This window comes from Oncorhynchus masou, chromosome 1 (genome assembly GCF_036934945.1).
Source record: "Oncorhynchus masou masou isolate Uvic2021 chromosome 1, UVic_Omas_1.1, whole genome shotgun sequence".
NCBI lineage: Eukaryota > Metazoa > Chordata > Actinopteri > Salmoniformes > Salmonidae > Oncorhynchus > Oncorhynchus masou.
The window spans coordinates 21349273-21374753 of record NC_088212.1 but is presented as its reverse complement, the minus strand read 5'-3'; the positions used below and the strand labels follow the sequence as shown (position 1 = coordinate 21374753).

Below are 25481 nucleotides of genomic sequence, written 5' to 3'. Positions count from 1 at the left end.
CACACTCTTGGTCTCCCTCTCCTCTCTCACTCCCCTTCACTCTCTCTCTCTCTCCCTGTTGCTCCTTCACAGGTGATAGTGAGTTGTTGTTAAGCTCCTAACGAAGTCTGTGACCCTACACTGTCGAGTAGATCTGTAGCACTCTGTGCCTCATAAGCCAATCACAATGATGGCATGTCCAATTAGCTGTCCACTGTCTCTCTAATATTAGCAGACACTTTTATCCAAAGAGACTTACAGTAAGCCACGCATACATTTCCGCATTGGGTGGGCCTATCAGGAGTCGAACCCACAATATTGGTGTTGCAAGTGCCATGCTCTACCAACTGTGCCATGCTCTACCAACTGTGCCATGCTCTACCAACTGTGCCATGCTCTACCAACTGTGCCATGCTCTACCAACTGTGCCATGCTCTACCAACTGTGCCACACAGGACCATTTCTCTGATAGCAGGTTCAGTTGGCCGTGTGCTTCAGGGAGACCTTGTGACAACAGCCTAACGCCATTCCTGGGTGCTCATTTCACAATGCTGCAGTCAGTGATCGTGTGTGGCCGATTTGGCAGCCAGGTGTGTGTGCTGTGTCCATGTCTGGGTGTGTCTGGATGTGTTTACACATGTACAGTTTTGCATCTGTCTTTGTATCTGTGCCTTTAAAATCACCAAGGAGCAGTTGTCACCTGCTAGCTCTGTGAAGCCATGGCAGACAAACGCAGGTGTGTGTCTGAGAACGTGTGGTGTTCAGCCGTGACTGTCATACTTCTTAGAAGAGACTGCCCACTGTTGGCCATAGAAGGCACGCTCATTACAAACCCAAATTAGCCTGGCAACAATTCACCTACATATTGTCAAATATTGGTTGAAGCATCAATGCCATTGCTTGCAGACATAACAAACATCAAATTATCCTAGCTATTGATTGAGATTATGGGAAGGATTTGGAGTGGAAAGGTAGTCTAACTGAAAAAGGATGTTTTGTCAACTTGTCAAATATTTTAGCAATTAGCTAAAATGATAGGTGGTGTTATGTTTCTTGTGGTGATGCTGGTGATGTTTTTGATAAGACTATTGCAATAACAATATAATGGTGAATTACAGTAAGTGCAATCCAATTGAATTTAGCTTCATGCCCTCTCAACCAGTACATCAGCCTGAAATTCAAAGTCTCTGTATGGGGCACTGCTGCCCCCTAGCTTTGGAAGATGGGTATCACAGCTCTTATTGGTAGGCTATCACAGCACTGAGTGAGTGGGTGAGTGAGTTCGATTAAGTGCACCGGGCTATGGCCCATGACGTGAACATGCAAAAGCTGTGAGGGAGGAGCGCCCTTCTTAAATGGAACAGTACTCAGCGACCCTCTGCAGTGTTGGGGAGTAGAGCATTTAATTGTAATTTAACCACATTTTGCAGTAGCTTGGTGGAAGTTGAACTAAAATCCCTATCTGGCCCTCTTACCATCACGGTCACCTAATCATCCCCAGCTTACAATTGGCTCATTCATCCCCCTCCTCTCCCTGTAACTATTCCCCAGGTCATTGCTGTAAATCAGAATGTGTTCTCAGTCAACTTACCTGGTAAAATAAAGGTTAAATCAAATCAAATCAAAAATTATTGGTAGTGTTTTCAGTAGTTACAGTTGAAGTCGGAAGTTTACACACACCTTAGCCAACTACATTTAAACTCAGTTTTTCAGAATTCCTGACATTTAATCTAGTAAAAACTCCCTGTTTTAGGTCAGTTAGGATCACCACTTTATTTTTATAATGTGAAATGTCAGAATAATAGTAGAGAGAATGATTTATTTCAGCTTTTATTTCGTTCATCACATTCCCAGTGGGTCAGAAATTTACATACACTCAATTAGTATTTGGTAGCATTGCCTTTAAATGGTTTAACTTGGGTCAAATGTTTTTCGGGTAACCTTCCAGAAGTCTCCCACAATAAATTGGGTGAATTTTGGCCCATTCCTCCTGACAGAGCTGGTGTAGTTGAGTCAGGTTTGTAGGCCTCCTTGCTCGCACACGATTTTTCAGTTCTGCCCACACATTTTCAATGGGATTAAGGTCAAGGCTTTGTGATGGCCACTCCAATACCTTGAATTTGTTTTCCTTAAGCCATTTTGCCACAACTTTGGAAGTATGCTTGGGGTCATTGTCCATTTTGAAGACCCATTCGCGACAAAGCTTTAACCTCCTGACGGATGTCTTGAGATGTTGCTTCAATATATCCACATAATTTTCCTACCTCATGATGCCATCTATTTTGTGAAGTGCACCAGTCCCTCCTGCAGCAAAGCACCCCGACAACATGATGCTGCCACCCCCGTGCTTTACGGTTGGGATGGTGTTGTTCGGCTTGCAAGCCTCCTCCTTTTTCCTCCAAACATAACGATGGTCATTATGGCCAAACAGTTCCATTTTTGTTTCATCAGACCAGAGGACATTTCTCCAGAAAGTACGATCTTTGTCCCCATGTGCAGTTGCAAACCGTAGTCTGTTTTTTTAATGGTGGTTTTGGAGCAGTGGCTTCTTCCTTGCTGAGTGGCCTTTCAGGTTATGTCGATATAGGACTCGTTTTACTGTGGATATAGATACTTTTGTACCTATTTCCTCCAGCATCTTCACAAGGTCCTTTGCTGTTGTTCTGGAATTGTTATGCACTTTTCGCACCAACGTACGTTCATCTCTAGGAGACAGAACGCTTCTCCTTCCTGAGCGGTATGACGGCTGCGTGGTCCCATGGTGTTTATACTTGCGTACTATTGTTTGTACAGATGAATGTGGTACCTTCAGTGTTTGGAAATTGCTCCCAAGGATGAATTTGGGAGCAATTTTTTTTTCTAAGTCTTGGCTGATTTCTTTTGATTTTCCCATAATGTCAAGCAAAGAGGCACTGAGTTTGAAGGTAGGCCTTGAAATACATCCACAGGTACACCTCCAATTGACTCAAATGATGTCAATTAGCCTATCAGAAGATTCTAAAGCCTTGACACCATTTTCTGGATTTTTTTTAAAGGCACAGTCAACTTAGTGTATGTAAACTTCTGACCCACTGGAATTGTGATACAGTGAATTATAAGTGAACTAATCTGTCTGTAAACATTTGTTGGAAAAATGACTTGTGTCATGCACAAAGTAGATGTCTTAACCCACTTGCCAAAACTATAGTTTGTTAACAAGAAAATTCTGGAGTTGTTGAAAAACAAGTTTTAATAGAACCTACCTAAGTGTGTGTAAACATCCGACTTCAACTGCAATTACTTGTTTGCCATGTAGCGATGTAGCTAACTACTGGAACGACACACTACTTTTCTTTAAAAAAATAAAATGTCAGTGAAGTAGGCAAGTATTTCCTTTAATTTTAGTCATCAGACCTGCCTCTTTACATAGTTTTTATGTTTAATAGGCTAAATTACACATTATGTTAACATCTGACTCCAGAGTGATCTGTTCTTGCAATTTGTAGTCTGACATTTCAGATTGAGATGTGATAATTCTTCACAAAGTATTTTGGATGTAGTGAACTACTTTTTCAAAATAACGTTAGAAAACTATATTTTAGTGTAACTTAACTTCTTCCAGTGTGAAGTAATTATTAGCTTGGTAAACTATATTTTCAGAGTAGCTTCCCCAACATTGCTGCTCAGTCATGTTGTCAACAAGGTTCCAAAACGAATGCAATCAATGCTAACCCGGTTCACCCGGTGCAGGCCCAGGGCATTTATCGAATCCCCTCAGTCAGTGAGTCAGTGAGTGAGTGAGTGAGTGAGTATTATCTTCTTAGCTGTTTCAGATGGACTTAGAGACAGACAGTAATAGTGTCTCTCTTAGAGACTTAGACTTAGAGACAGACCGTAATAGCACTGCTGTCTAAAGTAACTGACATATAAAGTATCAGCCAATAGCTGTGTAACCGCCCCTCTGCACAATCATTCAGTCTCTCTCTCTCTCACCTTATCTCATGCTTCTCCCTCCACCTCTCCTTCCTCTCTCTCATCTCGTAGAGGGTGATGTCCAGTGGAGCTCTCTAGAAGGAGTGTCCTCCCTGGCGCTTGTGTGCGTGTGAGTGAGTGAGTGAGTGTGTGTGTGTGTCTCTACCGTGTGTGTGTGTCTACTGTAAGGGAGTGTTCCCTTGCACGTATGTGTGTGAGTGTTTGTCTCAGCTGTGAGTGTGGAGGTGCAGTAAGATGAGTCTGCCAGCAAACGCCGAGTCTCTTGAGAGGATAGCACGCTACCGCCATGCCTGCTCCAGTGGCTCTCCATACGCCACCAACAAGCCCATCGACATCAAAGCCAGGAGGAGAGGGTAACTGTGGGCACTGGGGATAGGGGAGGGAGGGTAGACTATTGTGACTCTGTATTTATTATTAATCAACCAATATGTCATGTTTCTGTTTAGTTATTATTCCAAGGCTAGATGTCCAGTGGTGCTCTCTAGAAGGGGTGCAGTTTTGTCCCAGATAAAACTGTCTTGAGGTGGACTAGAATGGGATTGTTGCTGTGATTCTTGGACTGTCATAGTTATTTTTCAACTGCTCCCCCTCACAAAGCTTTCTGTTTTGTGAGAGATCGTCAGTGGAAGAGGAGCAGACAGGGGAAGTTGAACATGTCATAGAGCTTTATTAGCCAACTGGATTGATCAATAATAGTTCTTTAAAGCCCTTCCTCATTTTGTGTGTGTGAATGCTCTCGTGTGTGTGTGTGTGTTTATGTGGATGTGTGTATACCCATGTGTATGTTTGCTCACTCATCTAAGCCCTACCTGGCCTACCGGGGATAAATAGCTCCACCGGGGCAACCCTAACAAACAGATAAGCGTTCACATTGAAGTGCGTCACAATGTTATGTAAAATGTCGTTGCTCCGTTTCTCAGCCGCTGGGCTATTTTGATCAAATTAGCTTTGTGATTTACATACATTCACTGAAAACCCACACTAACACAGTTATTGTCACGCCCTGGTCTATATTTATTATGTTATCTTCATGTATTGGGTCAGGCCAGGGTGTGACATGGGTTTATTTGTAGTGTGTTTCGTCTTGGGGTTGTGTGGGGTGTATAGATTAGTCTATGGCTGCCTGAGGCGGTTCTCAATCAGAGTCAGGTGATTATCATTGTCTCTGATTGGGAACCATATTTAGGTAGCCTGGGTTTCACTGTGTGTTTGTGGGTGATTGTTCCTGTCTCTGTGTTTGTTGCACCAGTCGGTTTTCGACGTTTGTTGTTTTGTATTGTTCGTGTTCTTCTTAATTAAAGATGTATCGAACGAACCACGTTGCATTTTGGTCCGATCCTTGTCCCACCTCTTCGTCAGAGGAGGAGTTGGAAGAAAACCATTACAGTTATATACATTTCTTGTACAGTGGCTTCAGAAATTATTCACACCTCTTGACTTTACCAAAATGTTGTTGTGTTACAAAGTGGGATTTAAATGGATTTTAAATGTTTTATTGTCAACGATCAACACAAAATACTCTAATGTCAAAGTAAAAAAACAACATATATGTATATACTGTACCAGTCAAAAGTTTGGACACACCTATTCATTCAAGGGTTATTCTTTATTTTTACTATTGTCTACATTGTAGAATAATAGTGAAGACATCAAAACTATGAAATAACACATATGGAATCATGTAGTAACCAAAAAAGTGTTAAACAAATCTAAATATATTTTATATTCTTCAAAGTAGCCACCCTTTGCCATGTTGACAGCTTTGCACACTCTTGGCATTCTCTCAACCAGCTTCATGAGGTAGTCACCTGGAATGCATTTCAATTAACAAGTGTGCCTTCTTAAAAGTTAATTTGTGGAATTTCTTTCCTTAATGCGTTTGAGCCCATCAGTTGTGTTGTGACAAAGTAGGGGTGGTATACAGAAGATAGCCCTATTTGGTAAAAGACCAAGTCCATATTATGGCAAGAACAGCTCAAATAAGCAAAGAGAAATGACAGTCCATTATTACTTTAAGACATGAAGGTCAGTCAATCTGCAAAATGTCAAGAACTTTGAAAGTTTCTTCAAGTGCAGTTGCCAAAACCATTAAGTGCTATGATGATACTGATTCTCATGAGGACCGCCACAGGAAAGGAAGACACAGAGTTACCTCTAGTTACCTCTACTGCAGAAGATAAGTTCAGGATGCTTCACAGAGTTCAAGGAACAGGGGCGGCAGATAGCCTAGTGTTTAGAGCATTGGGCCAGTAACCGAAAGGTTGATAAATCGAATCCCTGAGCTGACAAGGTAAAAATATGTCGTTCTGCCCCCGAACAAGGCAGTTAATCCACTGTTCCTAGGCCATCATTGTAAATAATAATTTGTTCTTAACTGACTTTCCTAGTTAAATTAGGGTTAAAATAAAAAACAGACACATCTCAACATAAACTGTTCAGAGGAAACTGTATGAATCAGACCTTCATGGTTGATTTGCTGAAAATAAGACAATACTAAAGGACACCAATAAGAAGATACTTGCTTGGGCCAAGAAACATGGTCATTAGACGGGTGGAAATCTGTCCTTTGGTGATTCCAAATTTGAGATGTTTGGTTTTGCTTTGTGAGACGCAGAGTAGGTGAACGGAGGATTTCTGGATGTGTGGTTCCAACCATGAAGCATAGAGGAGGAAGTGTGATGGTGTGGGGGTGCATTGCTGGTGACACTGTCTGTGATTTATTTAGAATTCAAGGCACATTTAACCAGCATGGCTACCACAGCATTCTGAAATGATACATCATCCCTTCTGGTTTGCACTTAGTGGGACTATCATTTGTTTTTCAACAGGACAATGACCCAAAACACACCTCCAGGCTGTGTAAAGGCTATTTGACCAAGAATGAGAGTGATGGTGCTGCATCAGATGACCTGGCCTCCACAATCACCCGACCTCAACCCAATTGAGATGGTTTGGGATGAGTTGGACCACAACTCAGAAGAAAAGGTAGCCAACAAGTTCTCAACCTATGTTGGAAAAGCATTCCTCATGAAGCAGATTGAGAGAATGCCAAGAGTGTGCAAAGCTGTCATCAAGGCAAAGGGTGGCTACTTTGAAGAATCTAAAATCTATTTTGATTCATTTAACACTTTTTTGGTTACTGCATGATTCCATTTGTGTTATTTCATAGTTGTGATGTCTTCACTATTATTCTACAATGCAGAAAATAAATAGTAGGTAGTAATAGTAATAATAGTAATAAATAGTAGGTATCCAAACTTTTGACTGGTACTATATATATATAAATGGAAAATAAATAATTTGTATATCTTGATAAGATAAGTATTCAACCCCCTGGGTCAATATATGTTAGAATCACCTTTGGAGTCTTTCTGGGTAAGTCTCTAAGAGCTTTCCACACCTGGACTGTGCAAAATTGGCCCATTGTTCTTAAAAAGTGATTATTGATCATTACTAGACAGATATTTTCAAGTCTTGCCATAGATTTTCAAGACGATTTAAGTCACAACTGTAACTTTGCCAGCAACATTCAACGTCATCTTGGTAAGCAACTTTGGCATTCTGTTTTAGGTTATTGTCCTGCTGAGAGGTGCATTTTTCTCTCAGTGTCTGTTGGATAGCAGACTGAACTAAGTTTTCTTTAGAATTTTGCCTGTTGTTAGCTCTATTCCCTTCATTTTTATCCTTAAAAACTCCCTAGACCTTACCGATGACAAGCATACACACAACAGCCACCACCATGCTTGAAAATATGAAGGGTGGTGCTTACTGACGCGTTATGTTGGATTTGCCCCAAACATAACACTTTGTATTCAGGACAAAAAGTTAATTTCTTTGCCACATTTTTGGCATTACTACTTTAGTGCCTTATTGCAAACAGGATGCATGTTTTGGAATATTTTTATTCTGTACATTGTTTCTTTATTTCACTCTGTCATGTATGTTAGTATTGTGGAGCAACTACAATGTTGTTGATCCATCCTCAGTTATCTCCCATCACAGCCACTCATCTGCAACTGTTTAAAGTCACCATTGGGTTCATGGTGAAATCCCTGAGTGGTTTCCTTCCTCACCGGCATCTGTGTTAGGAAGTATCTTTGTAGGGACTGGGTATATTGATACACCATCCAAAGTGTAATTAATTACTGCACCAGGCTCAGAGGGATATTCAATGTCTGCTTTCTTTTTTTAAATTATTATCTTTTGTTCCACTATGAGAATCATTGGAAAACCTCTCTTGTCTTTTTGGTTGAATCTGTGCTTGAAATGTACTGCTCGACTGAGGGACTGTACAGGTAATTGTATATGTGGGGTACAGAGATGGGGTAGTAATTCAAAAAGCATGTTGAACACTATTATTGCACACAGAGTTCAACCCTTTTCTTATGGTAAGCCTACATAAGTTCAGGAATATAATTGTGCTAAATAAGTCACAATAAATGCAATAAATTAAGTGACTTATTTAGCACAATTATATTCCTGAACTTATGTAGGCTTACCATAAGAAAAGGGTTGAATACTTACTGACTCAAGACATTTCAGCTTTTCATTTTTACTTCATTTGCAAACATTCCCAATAACATAATTCCACTTTGACATTATGGGGTATTTTAAATGCAACAAAATTTTGAAAACGTCAAGGGGTGTGAAAACTTTCTGAAGGCACTGTAGCCTACTTTTGGCCAGTTAATAGCCTAACCACTGATCAAACAACATTATGGACTAACCTTTCAAATCCTGTTGCTGTAGGATTATTTTGTTGTGATAATATACTGTAGGTCAAATTAAGATCCTGCATCTGTGGCTTTGGTTTTTATAAGGGATTAGTTCTGGTGTTTGGTCTGTATAAATCCAATGTTGCGCAGGTGTTGGTCAATATCTGCAGTAGACTTTGAAGTGTGTGTGCGTGTGTGTGTGTGTGTGGATGCAGCAACATGTTTACTGTTAGATAGAGAGATTGGTGCTATTAGAAGTATGAAAGGTGACAAATAAGGGAATGGGAGAGCTCCATCAAATCCTGCACTTTACTCCATGTTCTGGGAGATGGCTCCATTCAGTTGATTATTCAGCTTATTGGTTGTTCTAACGCTCATAGCCAAGGCACTTTCCTCCCATTAGTGCTAATTCTGCAGGGTCTGTCTGTCTCTCCAAGTAATCATACTAATCAGATGTGTGCTTTATGATTATCAAAGCAGGTTATTTCTGTATTTGTGTGTGTGTGTCTGCTCGTACGTAAGCATGTGTGTGTGCGTGTGTGAATGACGTGCGTGCATATGTGACTGTGTGTGTAATGTGATGTGTGAGTCTTGGCGCCATAACCAAATCATGAAGTAAAGATCAGAATGTTTTTCTAGACATATACAGTGCCTTGCGAAAGTATTCGGCCCCCTTGAACTTTGCGACCTTTTGTCACATTTCAGGCTTCAAACATAAAGATATAAAACTGTATTTTTTTGTGATGAATCAACAACAAGTGAGACACAATCATGAAGTGGAACGACATTTATTGGATATTTCAAACTTTTTTAACAAATCAAAAACTGAAAAATTGGGCGTGCAAAATTATTCAGCCCCTTTACTTTTAGTGCAGCAAACTCTCTCCAGAAGTTCAGTGAGGATCTCTGAATGAGAATGATGATCATTAGAATCACTTATGATTATAAATACAATCCACCTGTGTGTAATCAAGTCTCCGTATAAATGCACCTGCACTGTGATGGTCTCAGAGGTCCGTTAAAAGCGCAGAGAGCATCATGAACAACAAGGAACACACCAGGCAGGTCCGAGATACTGTTGTGAAGAAGTTTAAAGCTGGATTTGGATACAAAAAGATTTCCCAAGCTTTAAACATCCCAAGGAGCACTGCGCACGCGATAATATTGAAATGGAAGGAGTATCAGACCACTGCAAATCTACCAAGACCTGGCCGTCCCTCTAAACTTTCAGCTCATACAAGGAGAAGACTGATCAGAGATGCAGCCAAGAGGCCCATGATCACTCTGGATGAACTGCAGAGATCTACAGCTGAGGTGGGAGACTCTGTCCATAGGACAACAATCAGTCGTATATTGCACAAATCTGGCCTTTATGTGGCAAGAAGAAAGCCATTTCTTAAAGATATCCATAAAAAGTGTTGTTTAAAGTTTGCCACAAGCCACCTGGGAGACACACCAAACATGTGGAAGAAGGTGCTCTGGTCAGATGAAACCAAAATTGAACTTTTTGGCAACAATCCAAAACGTTATGTTTGGCGTAAAAGCAACACAGCTCATCACCCTGACCACACCATACCCACTGTCAAACATGGTGGTGGCAGCATCATGGTTTGGGCCTGCTTTTCTTCAGCAGGGACAGGGAAGATGGTTAAAATTGATGGGAAGATGGATGGAGCCAAATACAGGACCATTCTGGAAGAAAACCTGATGGAGTCTACAAAAGACCTGAGACTGGGACGGAGATTTGTCTTCCAACAAGACAATGATCCAAAACATAAAGCAAAATCTACAATGGAATGGTTCAAAAATAAACATATCCAGGTGTTAGAATGGCCAAGTCAAAGTCCAGACCTGAATCCAATCGAGAATCTGTGGAAAGAACTGAAAACTGCTGTTCACAAATGCTCTCCATCCAACCTCACTGAGCTCGAGCTGTTTTGCAAGGAGGAATGGGAAAAAATGTCAGTCTATCGATGTGCAAACCTGATAGAGACATACCCCAAGTGACTTACAGCTGTAATCACAGCAAAAGGTGGTGCTACAAATTATTAACTTAAGGGGGCTGAATAATTTCCACGCCCAATTTTTCAGTTTTTGATTTGTTAAAAAAGTTTGAAATATCCAATAAATGTTGTTCCACTTCATGATTGTGTCCCACTTGTTGTTGATTCTTCACAAAAAAATACAGTTTTATATCTTTATGTTTGAAGCCTGAAATGTGGCAAAAGGTCGCAAAGTTCAAGGGGGCCGAATACTTTCGCAAGGCACTGTACATGTAGGTAGAGTTATTAAAGTGACTATGCATAGATGATAACAGAGATTAGCAACGTTGCACTGATAGTAGAGTGAATAAGGTCATATGCATCATGAACTCATTTTTACAAAGGCCTAATTAACAAAATCAATTCAACCAAGTAACTTTGGAATATTCCTATTCTTAGCTCGGTATATTCTTGCCCACTAGGGGGACATAATGCTTGAGAATTGTCCACTGGCACTGCCCTAGCATATACAGTATGCCTATTTCAGCACTAGATGGCAATAGTGATTCAAATGACCTGTGTGCTGAACTTGTATTATACCTTTACATGTAACTGAATGTAACTGCTGTACTTCTTAGTTTGAAGTGCTTTGTTATCATTGCATGCAACAACATATCATATTGTATCCAACAACATATCATATGCAACAATAACAGTATGTCACTGTGGACCTGTGAAATTCCCACAGTTTAAAATACAAATATATACTACACCATACAGGATATATCCCCATTTAGCAGATGCGCTTTTGTCCAATGACAGGATGTATATATACTACACCATGACAGGATTACAACCATGACAGGATGTCGACAGCTGGGGCCACTGACTTTTGCATATGGGTGGCCCCAGTGGGAATCCATGAACCCACGACGCTTGGGATCTATATATACGACAGGATTGACAATGCGCCATGCTCTACACCATGACTGAGCCACACAGGACTCGATACTACACCATGACAGGAGGTATATATATACTACACCATGCCTTTAGCCTGTAACTATGGCCCTGGGTAAGAAAAAACTCAGGGTGTGACTGATGCTTTAACATGAACCAGTGGGTTGTGCCTATTGATGTCCACTTCATTCACTGCCAATGACTGACAACGAGTCACGTGATGTGAAAACCATGGACAGCCTCAGGATGCAGCCAGTCAGCCAGCATGAAATCAGTCACATTACTGTACCTCTGCTGTTAGAGAAGCTCATTGGTTTGCCAGCCTCACACAGAGGTTCATCATCTGACTGACTGAGTTGCTGACAGGATGACACACCATGACAGGATGCGTCCCATGACAGGATGTTTATATACTACACCATGACAGGTATTCCCATGACAGGATCTATGACAGGATGTTTATATACTACACCATGACAGGATGCCCACCATGACAGGATGTATATAAACTACACCATACAGGATGCATTATATTGGACAGGATGTTTATGTTGACAGGATATATTGGGATGCTACACCATGACAGGATGTATATATACTTTCAACAGAGGATAGATGGTGGAATGTATGACAGGATGTATATATACTACACCATGACAGGATGTGTATATACTACACCATGACAGGATGTTTATATACTACACCATGACAGGATACACCATGACAGGATGTATATATACTACACCATGACAGGATGTATATATATACACCATGACAGGATGTATATATACTACATGACAGGATGTATATATACTACACCATGACAGGATGTTTATATACTACACCATGACAGGATGTTTATATACTACACCATGACAGGATGTTTATATACTACACCATGACAGGATGTATATATACTACACCATGACAGGATGTATATATACTACACCATGACAGGATGTATATATACTACACCATGACAGGATGTATATATACTACACCATGACAGGATGTATATATATACTACACCATGACAGGATGTATATATACTACACCATGACAGGATGTTTACTACACCATGACAGGATATATATACTACACCATGACAGGATGTATATATACTACACCATGACAGGATGTTTATATACTACACCATGACAGGATGTTTATATACTACACCATGACAGGATGTTTATATACTACACCATGACAGGATGTATTATATACTGACAGGATGTTTATATACTACATGACAGGATGTATATATACTACACCATGACAGGATGTTTATATACTACACCATGACAGGATGTTTATATACTACACCATGACAGGATGTATATATACTACACCATGACAGGATTTATATATACTACACCATGACAGGATGTTTATATACTACACCATGACACCCATGACAGGATGTATATATACTACACCATGACAGGATGTTTATATACTACACCATGACAGGATTTATATATATACTACACCATGACAGGATGTATATATATCTATATATACTACACCATGACAGGATGTTTATATACTACACCATGACAGGATGTATATATACTACACCATGACAGGATGTTTATATACTACACCATACAGGATGTTTATATACTACACCATGACAGGATATATACTACACCATGACAGGATGTTTATATACTACACCATGACAGGATGTTTATATACTACACCATGACAGGATGTTTATATACTACACCATGACAGGATGTTTATATACTACACCATGATGTTTATATACAGGATGTATATATACACCATGACAGGATGTTTATATACTACACCATGACAGGATGTTTATATATATATACAGGATACACACCATGACAGGATGTTTATATACTACACCATGACAGGATGTTTATATACTACACCATGACAGGATGTTTATATACTACACCATGACAGGATGTTTATATACTACACATGACAGGATGTTTATATACTACACCATGACAGGATGTTTATATACTACTACACCATGACAGGATGTATATATACACCATGACAGGATGTTATATACTACACCATGACACCATGACAGGATGTTTATATACTACACCATATATACTACACCATGACAGGATGACAGGATGTTATATATATACTACACCATGACAGGATGTATATATACTACACCATGACAGGATGAAATGGCAGTGTAACGTCAACCAGGGGATGTCTTTTGATCTGCCAGGGAAGAGGGAGAGGGAAAGAACGATGGAGGGAGGTGAGAGAGATAACTACACCATGAAATGAGAACCATGAATTTATATACTACACCATGACAGGATGTTTATATACTACACCATGAGAGAGAAGGAGAAGCCAGGTCACTCAAGCATCTCTATGAGGGATACTATGACTGTCATTGGCTTTATGTGCTGCTTGGGTACAAATTAAAAATAAACACATTGATTTGATGTATGTAGAATAGCTGTTTCTCTTCATGTCTGACCTAAAACAAATGCTGTATGTTAGACTTTATGTGGAGTCAGAAGGTCAGGGAGTAACTTGGCTCAGGGTCCACAAAAATGAATAAAAAAAAGGAATAAGGCAAGATTTCCCCCCAATCAAATGACATCCTGTTTCATCCTGTTGTTTGGTGAATAGGCCTATTCGTTAGCTGATGTATGTAGGTACGCTACATACATTATTACCTCATTATCTGAAGTCAGCATTGATTATGTGGAATTACAGCTCATTGTGTGAGTGTGTGTGTTTGAGAGTGTGAGAGAGTGTGACGTGCGGCCGATGGTGGCCCCAGTCCTGTCTCTTTTCTCTCCCACAACATAAAAGAAAAGAAGCAGCACATGAAGCAAATGACCAACGTATTATCCCTCATAGAAAGCCTTGAGTGGGCCAGTTTCTCTCCCTGTCTATCTCTTTCTTTCTCTCTCTCTCTCTCTATCTCTTTCTTTCTCTCTCTCTCTTTCTTTCTCTCTCTCTCTCTATCTCTCTCTCTTTCTTTCTCTCTCCCTCTTCTCTGGCAGAACAAAAGATGACATCCTCTAGTTGACGTCACTCTGTTGTCACGGCACACAATTATGCCAAGGTATATGAGATGCAGGTGTGTGTGTGTGTTTGTACGTGTGTGTTGCTGTTACTTATTACATTATTACTACCGGGTCTTATTACGAGCTGTTGTTGTGTCTAAGACGTGCTTCTTAAGAAAGTCACTTACCTGTCCCAGTCAGACCCTAATGAGGAGCTCTCTCTCTCTCTCTCTCTCTCTCTCTCTCTCTCTCTCTCTCTCTCAGTGACCAGGTTATGAGGTAATTGGGTTTGTGTAGTAGCCCTGACAGAAACTTTGGCCAAGTTCTGCCATGTGGTGGAAGTCTCCATGTTTGTTGACAAAACTTCCTCAAGAGCCGGAGCATACCCTGATTCCACATTCACCATGTTCTTTCTCTGTTTGATAAGAAAAATGTTGATTGTAGACGTTGGCTACAGTTGAAACAGTACTTACTATTACCACACCGAATAGAAGATGATCAAGTTAGACTTATAAGTAACATTTGATGGTCAAGTTACACTTGATATTTAATTGGAGGGATTAGACTTCCTAGAATGTATGACGATTGAATTTACGTTGTTGGTATGATTTCACGTAACAGAATCTTTTCACGTTGGAGAATGGTCTGGGGCTAGTCCTCAAACTCTCCTGGTTGGTCACTCATTGTCCCTCCCTCCCTCGCTCCCTCGCTCCACTATTATGCAAACGGTTTTCAGTCATTGAAGTTGCTTAATATGTAAGATTTTACTTAATTTACATTGCTCATATTATGACTTTTATTCAGCTACTTTCTGTCCTTACTACACCTGTATTAGTCACTGTGGATAACTTCAATTGTAATTCATTGGAAGTCACAGTGGATTTGTGCCACATGCCACTATGCTACTTCTCTAGCACATTGTGGATAACACAACATGGGTGTTGGTGTTTGGTTACCTTGGCAGCAGTGTGATTGATGTTTGAGACAGCGGCTGTACTATGGGATAGAGCCCCGCCCCTGAAGGAGTTACTGCAACCTCAACAACCCCACCCCTGCCAACACAAACCCCCCCTCAAGCTGCAGGAAGGAGAGAGAGAGAAAGAGAGAGAGCTTACACATGTGGCCAGGGAAGGAGGGAAGAGTCAGAAGACAGAGAGAAAAAAGAGGGAGAAGAAAGAGAGGAGGAGGGCTTATACTCGCTGGCCAGGAAAAGACTGTCGAGAGAGAGAGGAAGGAGAGGTAAGGAAAAAAGTGGAAGAGAATTGACACACGTTAGTAACAACTACAGAGCAAGAGAGAGAGAGAGCAAACAGGAGTCTGAGGAAGGGAAAGAGAAAAGAAGGGGGTGAGAGAGAGATTAATAGAGGAGGCGGATCCGACTCACACTGTGGTCTGAGAGAGGGGATTCCTGTGTAGTGAATAGTTTTAGTCCTGTGTTCTCTGACTTATCTAGCAGTCTCTGTTTCTGTCTGGACCATAAGCTCCCAGGCTGGGTCACAGAAGCCCTAAACACAACACGACCACAACAGGAACATTACAGGACCACTCTGTTGGACCCATGCACAGGATTATTGCAGTTCGAAGGAGAGGTCGAAACACGGTCTGAAAAGAATCTTATCAGAGCAGGACCGCTTTTTGAGATAACTGTAGAAGTGAAGAGTGACCACTGTGGTTTGACCACAATCTGAACACAATAGGACCGTTTGACCAGGAGGGGAAAACGTGGGAACTGTGGGAACCGTGGTTTGAACAGGAACACTTTCCTTTCTAGGGAGTTGTGGGGTCTGTGGTTTGACCTGAACAGGACCGTGGGGGCTGTGGCCTGAACAGGACAGTAACGTGTGGGAGAGAAGGTGACATCATGAGTATTGTTATGAAGCCACGATCTCGCTCCATCAGCTCTCTACGGAACATGGAAGGAATCTGGTAAACAGACACACAATGTCTTCCAACCACACACTGTCCTGTTTCTCCCTGTTTCTGTGTTCTCTTTCCCCTCTCTCTCAAACCTCTATCTCTCTCACCCTTTTCTCTCTCTCCTTTGTCCTGCTACTTTCCTCTCTCACTCGCCCCATTTCCAGTCCCCTAGTAGTATCTTTATCGGCCAATTGCACATAAGGTCCAACCACTTTTAATCCAACCCCTCCAAAAGACACAAATATGCCTCTCTCTCTCTCTCTCTCTCTCTCTCTCTCTCTCTCTCTCTCTCTCTCTCTTTCCATCATCCTGTGTAAGGCTCTGTCGCTTATCTCCACATCATCTTCCTCTCCCTGCCTCTGTCTCCTGCCTGTCATCTCAATCCTCTCCGCCCTCTCTCCTGCACCCTTATCATACTTCCCACTGTTCTCTGGTTCCTTTCCTTCTTCAGGCTGTCAAGCTCTGGCCTGTCCGTTCATATTTGTTGTTTTGACTGTGGAACTTGCTTTGACTGTGGAAGTTCTTGGTTAAACTACAGTAACTGTATGTGAGAGATTTTTCTAGTCTTCCTCTCTGTTGTACTCTGTTAACTATACAACACAGTGAAAAGAAGAGAAGTCATCCAGCATGGTTGTTTGCCTCTGTGCTGTGGTGTCTCTAGTTACTATGTTTCCATCAGAACTCACTATGTCAACACCATACAACCGCCGTTACATACTCTCTCATAAGGTGGTAAAGGCTGTATGTTAATCATCATGTACTCTGGAATGTGTCAGTCACTGGCTGACGTCTCCCTAGCAGCGCCCCCAGGGTTCTCCTCTTCCATAGAATGCACCTCCAGGTGGCTGCTCTCCCTGCTCTCTTCTCTCCCTCCTGTCTCCACTTGTCTATGGCTTCTTTTTCTCCCTCATCACTTCTGCACTCACATGTTCTCTGCAAGGGTAGATCCCTGTCGAAGACTAGTTTATTTTCACAGGGTTTCTCCGACGTACTTCAGGCTGAGCAGTACAGTCCAGTCCTGAACAAACACACAGCATGCTGGTTCCCTCCTCGACCCTGGCCTTAGGGTCGCTCTGTTCTCACACAGCCTGCTAATTATCCACATAAGCCTCTCAGACTGGGAGAAGGCCTGTGTGAACTAAGCCCCATCATCATTAAAGCCATTGCGGAGTTATCCATCTGAATGAGGATGCCTTTCAAGGACATGTATTATGATCAGTTTAACATGGAGAAGGATATCTCTAATAGTCTGCCCTGAGGGTTCAACCTCCTCTTTCTCTTCTACTCAGATTTCAGCTGATGTGAGATCGTATCTGCCTATATCTGTCATCTTTTGTAACAGTGTGCCGTTTCAGTCATTTAAGACAACAGAGCATTGGGTTGATTTGAATGGATGGTGACCACAGATACTATCGTTTAAATTATTTATTTTTTCTATCTCCATCGGTCCAGTACTGGGCTGTTGTTTACTTTTCAGTTTGTCATAACTTTTCTTCTCTTATGGACTTACAGTTGAAGTCAGAAGTTTACATACATCTTAGCCAAATACATTTAGAGAGAATGATTTATTTCAGCTTTTATTTCTTTCATCACATTCCCAGTGGGTCAAAGGTTTACATACACTCAATTAGTATTTGGTAGCATTGCCTTTAAATTGTTTAACTTGGGTCAAGCATTTCGGGTAGCCTTCCACGAGCTTCCCACAATAAGTTGGGTGAATTTTGGCTCATTCCTCCTGACAGACCTGGTGTAGCTGAGTCAGGTTTGTAGGCCTCCTTGGTCGCACAAGCTTTTTCAGTTCTGACCACACATTTTCTATGGGATTGAGGTCAGGGCTTTGTGATGGCCACTCCAATACCTTGACTTTGTTGTCCTTAAGCCATTTTGCCCCAACTTTGGAAGTATGCTTGGGGTCATTGTCCATTTGGAAGACCCATTTGCGACCAAGCTTTAACTTCCTGACTGATGTCTTGAGATGTTGCTTCAATAAATTCACAGAATTGTCCTTCCTCATGATACCATCTATTTTGTGAAGTGCACCAGTCCCTCCTGCAGCAAAGCACCCCGACAACATGATGCTGCCACCCCGTGCTTCATGGTTGGGATGGTGTTGTTCGGCTTGAAGCCTCCCCCTTTTTCCTCCAAACATAACGATGGTCATTATGGCCAAACAGTTCTATTTTTGTTTCATCACACAAGAGGACATTTCTCCAAAAAGTATGATCTTTGTCCCCATGTACAGTTGCAAACTGTAGTCTGGCTTTTTTTGTGGCAGTTTTGGAGCAGTGGCTTCTTCCTTGCTGAGTGGCCTTTCAGGTTATGTCAATATAGGAGTTGTTTTACTGTGGATATAGATCCTGTTGTACCTGTTTCCTCCAATATCTTCACAAGGTCCTTTGCTGTTGTTCTGGGATTGAGCTCTAGGAGACAGAACGCATCTCCTTCCTGAGTGGTATGATAGCTGAGTGGTCCCATGGTGTTTATGCTTGCGTACTATTGTTTGTACAGATGAACATGGTACCTTCAGGCGTTTGGAAATTGAATTGCTCCCAAGGATGAACCACACTTGTGGGGGTCTACAATTGTTTTTCTGTGGTCTTGGCTGATTTCTTTTGATTTTCCCATGATGTCAAGCTAAGAGGCATTGAGTTTGAAGGTGGGCCTTGAAATACATCCACAGATACACTTCCAATTGACAAATGATGTCAATTAGCCTATCAGAAGCTCCTAAATCCTTGACACCATTTTCTGGAATTTTCCAAGCTGTTTAAAGGCACAGTCAACTTAATGTATCTAAACTTCTGACCCACTGGAATTGTGATACAGTGAATTATAAGTGAAATAATATGTCTGTAAACAATTGTTGGAAAAATGACTTGTGTCATGCACAAAGTAGATGTCCTAACCGATTTGCCAAAACTATAGTTTGTTAACAAGAAATTTGTGGAGTAGTTGAAAAACGTGTTTTAATGACTCCAACCTAAGTGTATGTAAACTTCCGACAGCTACTGTGTCTGTGAGTGTGTGTGTGTGTGGCGTGTGTGTGTGTGTGTGTGTGTGTGTGTGTGTGTGTGTGTGTGTGTGTGTGTGTGTGTGTGTGTGTGTGTGTGTGTGTGTGTGTGTGTGTGTGTGTGTGTGTGTGTGTGTGTGTGTGTGTTTGCATGCGGGCACACATTCGTGTCTCTGTTTGTGGAATCTGGACATCTTTCCCTTTCGCCTTTCAAACCAAGTCAGTAGGGTTATTAACTCACATGGACTGGGAAAGGTGGAGTCTACTGTGGACTATATTGCATGCCTGAACAGGACAGAACCAAGTGTCTAGGCCTGCTCTATGTCAACTCACTATCAGAGCTCTCAGGCTGCTTTGATACTCATAAAGGTTCCATGCTTTCTAACATACAGAAACCCTTGAGAGGGAGGGGGGGGGTCTGCCTGGAATAGTATAGGTGTCATTGATTGAGTGGGTGTGTGTCAGAGAGAGAGCGAGACAGAGAGACAAAGCGAGAGAGAGAGACAGACAAGGAGAGAGAGACAGAGAGAGAGACAGACAGAGAGAGAGAGACAGAGCAAGCGAGAGACAGAGAGACAGAGAGAGACAGAGGCAGAGAGAGAGAGAGTTTATTATCTATTTCACTTGCTTTGTCAATGTTAACATTTTTCCTATACCAATATTCAGCCAATGAGAGAGAGATATTAATGTTTAATTTTTTTCCCTTCTGTACTTGAACTATTTGCACATCGTTACAACACTCTACATAGCCATAATATGACATTTGAAATGTCTCTATTCCTTTGGAACTTTTGTGAGTGTAATGTTTACTGTTCATTTTATTGTTTATTCCACTTTTATTTATTATCTATTTCACTTGCTTTTGCAATGTAAACAAATGTTTCTCATGCCAATAAAGTCCCTTAAATTGAAATTGAGATAGAGAGAGAGAGAGAGAGAGAGAGAGAGAGAGAGAGGGAGATGAGGAATTCTTCATGGCTGACAGATTGAACAGCAGATTCTACCACAAGGGAACTCTCCATTATGTCTCCTCCTGTTATGTCACAGTAGCTGCAGTACAGTATATGTCTCTGTGACATCACAATACCTCTCCCCCTCCAACCATGCCATGTCTCTGTGACATCCATCACATCTCACCTTCCATTCTGTACAGAATATCACCCTATGTGAAATCACGATACCTTACAGACATGCCATGTGTCTCAAAGAAGCAATAACCCTGAAATACCCCCCCCCCCCCTTATTTTCTGTGTCACAAACCCCACCTCACATTTTCCATGTCACATGCCACGTCTGTATGACATCATAATACTCCCTCCCCATATCCCACTGTCTCTGTATTTGCTGGCTGATATGTTTAGTTGTTTATCTGACATGTTTAGTTGTGGCCAAGGGCAAGACACACACTGTCAGCACCACAGTGTCTCTCCTTACCGTCTCCTCTCCTTTCTACACATTGATTATTTACCAAAGACACTCATCTCTGGCCTCCCTAATAGCCATCTAGACCAAGCCCCCCTGCTGTGTCTAAAGGGATACAGTTTATGTCAAATTAATGTCAAAAGTTGACATTTTGGCATTTAAGCTAATCCTTATCCTAACCCTTTTCCTAACCTTAAACTATTTCTCCTGGCCTGCTATGTTAATTCTCCTAACCTGGTGCATAACTTCTCCTAACCTGCTACGAAAAGTTCATTCTGACATAAGCTGTATACCATCTAGTCAATACCCCCTTCTGTTGTGGTTACTGTTCTGATGACCCTGCCATGGAGATGTACTAATAACCGTCACCTGTGACTCAGAGATGCCCTATGGCAAGTCAGTTGACTGGGTTTATAGCCTAACTACAGCAGGGGTTCTCAAACCTTTTGGGACTGGGGATCCCTTTTGTGATAGCAAATTCATCAGGGACTCCCTCATAATCAGAACACAACTTGTGTGTGTGAAGAAAATTGCCTAAAAGTAGTTTTACTATAACACCTGCAGTTGGTGGCTGGACAAACCAAGTCTCTGGCCAGGGAAAATAACATTTAAAAGTCCTCCCTCTTGGCATGAGAGAGAAAGTTTTCAAGCAAATGTCCTGCAGTTCTACACATTTTGTTATAGGGCAGAGATGTTTTTTTATTGTTGCAGCTTTAAAGCTAATATTTTGCCATTATGCCATGACACAGATAGAGAACTTTGCAGTTTTAAAGCTTAAATTACAATGCATTTATGTTAAAAAAAATTAATAATAATAAAAAAAAAACGCACATTTTGGGGCAATAGTATGGAGTTGACAAATTGATTATTTGTGGAGTACTGTGGATACCAATATAGCCTCCCAGGCCCATGTTGCCCAGGGTTAAGAACATCAATTGTAGATGAATAATATCACACTGTATTACACACTTTAAACTTATTCCACAGATACTTTGGCCAAAAGCAATTTAATATGTTGTTTAATCAGCGCATTTTTCCCTCTTGTCCTCTTTGTTCGCATAGTTTGCATTCATTGTTCTCCCATTCATTTATATATAGCACACATGTACACACTGTATCCTGGTTGTCACGTGTATTATTATCAGTTTTGCTTGGTGGTGCAGTGTGTGACATCAGAATAATAACTGACTCATGAGACACACATACAATACAGAGACTACCTCTTAATGAGAACAGTGTGTGTTGTGTATCTGAGTCCAGGTTTATAATTGGAAAGAGAAGGGAAAGAAGGATACCTAGCCAGTTGCACAACTGAATGCATTCAACAGTATCTTCCGCATTTACCCCAACCCCTCTGAATCAGAGAGGTGCGGGGATCTGGCTTAATCGGTGTCATCGGCGCCCTGGCAGCAGCTGTTATGGGGGTTAACTGCCTTGCTCAAGGGCAGAACAGATTTTTCCACCTTGCCGGCTCAGAGATTCGAACAAGCAACATTTTGGTTACTGTCCCAATGCTCTAACCGCTAGGCTACCTGCCACCCTTATTCAACGTGCTGCTAGGTTGTTAATGTGGGGAACACGTCATTTATCAGTCACTTAGTGTGATAGCAACTGGGGAGGGTTCAGCGCTGCTTTAACAACTATGACATAGAGACATGCAGAGAGCGGCCAGAAAGAGACAAACAGGACCGAGAGAAGAGAGAAAGAAGATAGGAAGCTGGGTACAGCGTAATGAGGACAATATGTGTTCCCTTCACTCACTAATTAGGCACCAGTCCAAACTGGCACATTTTCCATCCAAAGGTCAGAGCAGTTAGACCCTACGTGGCTGTCTGCCTCCCAGACCCTGCCTTTCAGCCTCACAGGCCCTGCCTCTCTGTCTCCTAGGACCTGCCTCTCTGCTTCTCTGCCTTTCAGACTTGCAGGCCCTGCCTCTTAAGGTATCGCTGTCTCATTACCTCTAAGGCCTCTCAGCCTCTGCCTCTCTGTCTCCCAGGCCCTGCCTCTCTGTCTCCCAGGCTCTGCCTCTTAAGGTATCGCTGTCTCATTACCTCTAAGGCCTCTCTGCCTCTCTGTCTCCCAGGCCCTGCCTCTCTGTCTCCCAGGCTCTGCCTCTTAAGGTATCGTTGTCTCATTACCTCTAAGGCCTCTCAGCCTCTCTGCTTCTCTGTCTCCTAGGACCTGCCTCTCTGCTTCTCTGCCTCTCTGTCTCCTAGGACCTGCCTCTCTGTCTCTCTCTCTCTCTCTCTCTCTCTCTCTCTCTCTCTCTCTCTCTCTCTCTCTCTCTCTGTCTCCCAGGCCCTGCCTCTCTGTCTCCCAGGCTCTGCCTCCTAAGGTATCGCTGTCTCATTACCTCTAAGGCCTCTCTGCCTCTCTGTCTCCTAGGACCTGCCTCTCTGTCTCTCTCTCTCTCTCCCTCTCTCTCTCTCTCTCTCTCTCTCTCTGTCTCCCAGGCCCTGCCTCTCTGTCTCCCAGGCTCTGCCTCCTAAGGTATCGCTGTCTCATTACCTCTAAGGCCTCTCTGCCTCTCTGTCTCCCAGGCCCTGCCTCTCTGTCTCCCAGGCTCTGCCTCTTAAGGTATCACTGTCTCATTACCTCTAAGGCCTCTCAGCCTCTCTGTCTCCTAGGACCTGTCTCTCTGTCTCCGAGGCCCTACCTCTCTCTCTCTCTCTCTCTCTCTCTCTCTCTGTCTCCCAGGCCCTGCCTCTCTGTCTCCCAGGCTCTGCATCTCGCTCTCTCTCTCTGTGTCCGAGGCCCTACCTCTCTCTCTCTCTCTCTCTCTCTCTCTCTCTCTCTCTCTCTCTCCCAGGCCCTGCCTCTCTGTCTCCCAGGCTCTGCATCTCGCTCTCTCTCTCTGTGTCCGAGGCCCAACCTCTCTCTCTCTCTCTCTCTCTCTCTCTCTCTATCTGTCTCCCAGGCCCTGCCTCTCTCTCTCTCTGTCTCCAAGGCCCTGCCTCTTGCTCTCTCTCTCTGTCTCCCAGGCCCTGCCTCTCACTCTCGCTCTCTCTCTCTCTCTGTCTCCCAAGCCCTGCCTCTCTGTTTCTTGGGCTTTCTCCCAGGCACTGCCTCTCTATCTGTCTATCTCTCTGGCTCCCAGGCCATGCCTAAGGCATTGGCGGTCACGAAATTTCGTCAGCCGGTGATTGTCAAGCAAATAACTGTCGGTCTCACGGTAATTGAGTGTTAATGAACATAAGCACATTTAGCATCTCCTGGCTTCCGGATGCATATTATCCTTTATCGGTGTAATGAGGTCTGTGTGTAGCTTGTGTAGAGGAGTCAGGTGCAGGACAGCCGATATGAGTAAATAAACGTAATTTACTCAAAAATAAACAAATACTATACTAAATCAAATCAAATCAAATTTTATTTGTCACATACACATGGTTAGCACATGTTAATGCGAGTGTACCGAAATGCTTGTGCTTCTAGTTCCGACAATGCAGTAATAACCAACAAGTAATCTAACTAACAATTCCTAAACTACTGTCTTATACACAGTGTAAGGGGATAAAGAATATGTACATAAGGATATATGAATGAGTGATGGTACAGAGCAGCATAGGCAAAATATAGTAGATGGTATCGAGTACAGTATATACATATGAGATGAGTATGTAAACAAAGTGGCATAGTTGAAGTGGCTAGTGATACATGTATTACATAAGGATGCAGTCGATGATATAGAGTACAGTATATACGTATGCATATGAGATGAATAATGTAGGGTAAGTAACATTATATAAGGTAGCATTGTTTAAAGTGGCTAGTGATATATTTACATAATTTCCCATCAATTCCCATTATTAAAGTGGCTGGAGTTAAGTCAGTGTCAGTGTGTTGGCAGCAGCCACTCAATGTTAGTGGTGGCTGTTTAACAGTCTGATGGCCTTGAGATAGAAGCTGTTTCTTCAGTCTCTCGGTCCCAGCTTTGATGCACCTGTACTCACCTCGCCTTCTGGATGATAGCGGGGTGAACAGGCAGTGGCTCGGGTGGTTGATGTCCTTGATGATCTTTATGGCCTTCCTGTAACATCGGGTGGTGTAGGTGTCCTGGAGGGCAGGTAGTTTGCCCCCGGTGATGCGTTGTGCAGACCTCACTACCCTCTGGAGAGCCTTACGGTTGAGGGCGGAGCAGTTGCCGTACCAGGCGGTGATACAGCCCGCCAGGATGCTCTCGATTGTGCATCTGTAGAAGTTTGTGAGTGCTTTTGGTGACAAGCCGAATTTCTTCAGCTTCCTGAGGTTGAAGAGGCGCTGCTGCGCCTTCTTCACGATGCTGTCTCTGTGAGTGGACCAATTCAGTTTGTCTGCGATGTGTATGCCGAGGAACTTAAAACTTGCTACTCTCTCCACTACTGTTCCATCGATGTGGATAGGGGGGTGTTCCCTCTGCTGTTTCCTGAAGTCCACAATCATCTCCTTAGTTTTGTTGACGTTGAGTGTGAGGTTATTTTCCTGACACCACACTCAGAGGGCCCTCACCTCCTCCCTG

At 42.3% G+C, this 25481-nt stretch overlaps 1 protein-coding gene across 2 annotated transcripts in view; it reads left to right on the top strand.

Annotated features, from left to right (window-relative positions):
* The window catches only part of LOC135532782 (3',5'-cyclic-AMP phosphodiesterase 4D-like), a 406841-nt gene that overhangs the window by 343909 nt on the left and 37451 nt on the right, over window positions 1-25481 (top strand). Inside the window, exon 1 of one of the 2 annotated variants that reach the window (XM_064960309.1) lies at window positions 15685-16563. The exons of the other annotated variant lie outside the window; for it this stretch is intronic. Within the exon in view, the coding sequence (XP_064816381.1) occupies window positions 16499-16563 (65 nt within the window). The 5' untranslated portion in view covers window positions 15685-16498. Of the gene's footprint in view, window positions 1-15684; window positions 16564-25481 lie in introns of those variants that run through there. 2 annotated transcript variants of the gene reach the window in all.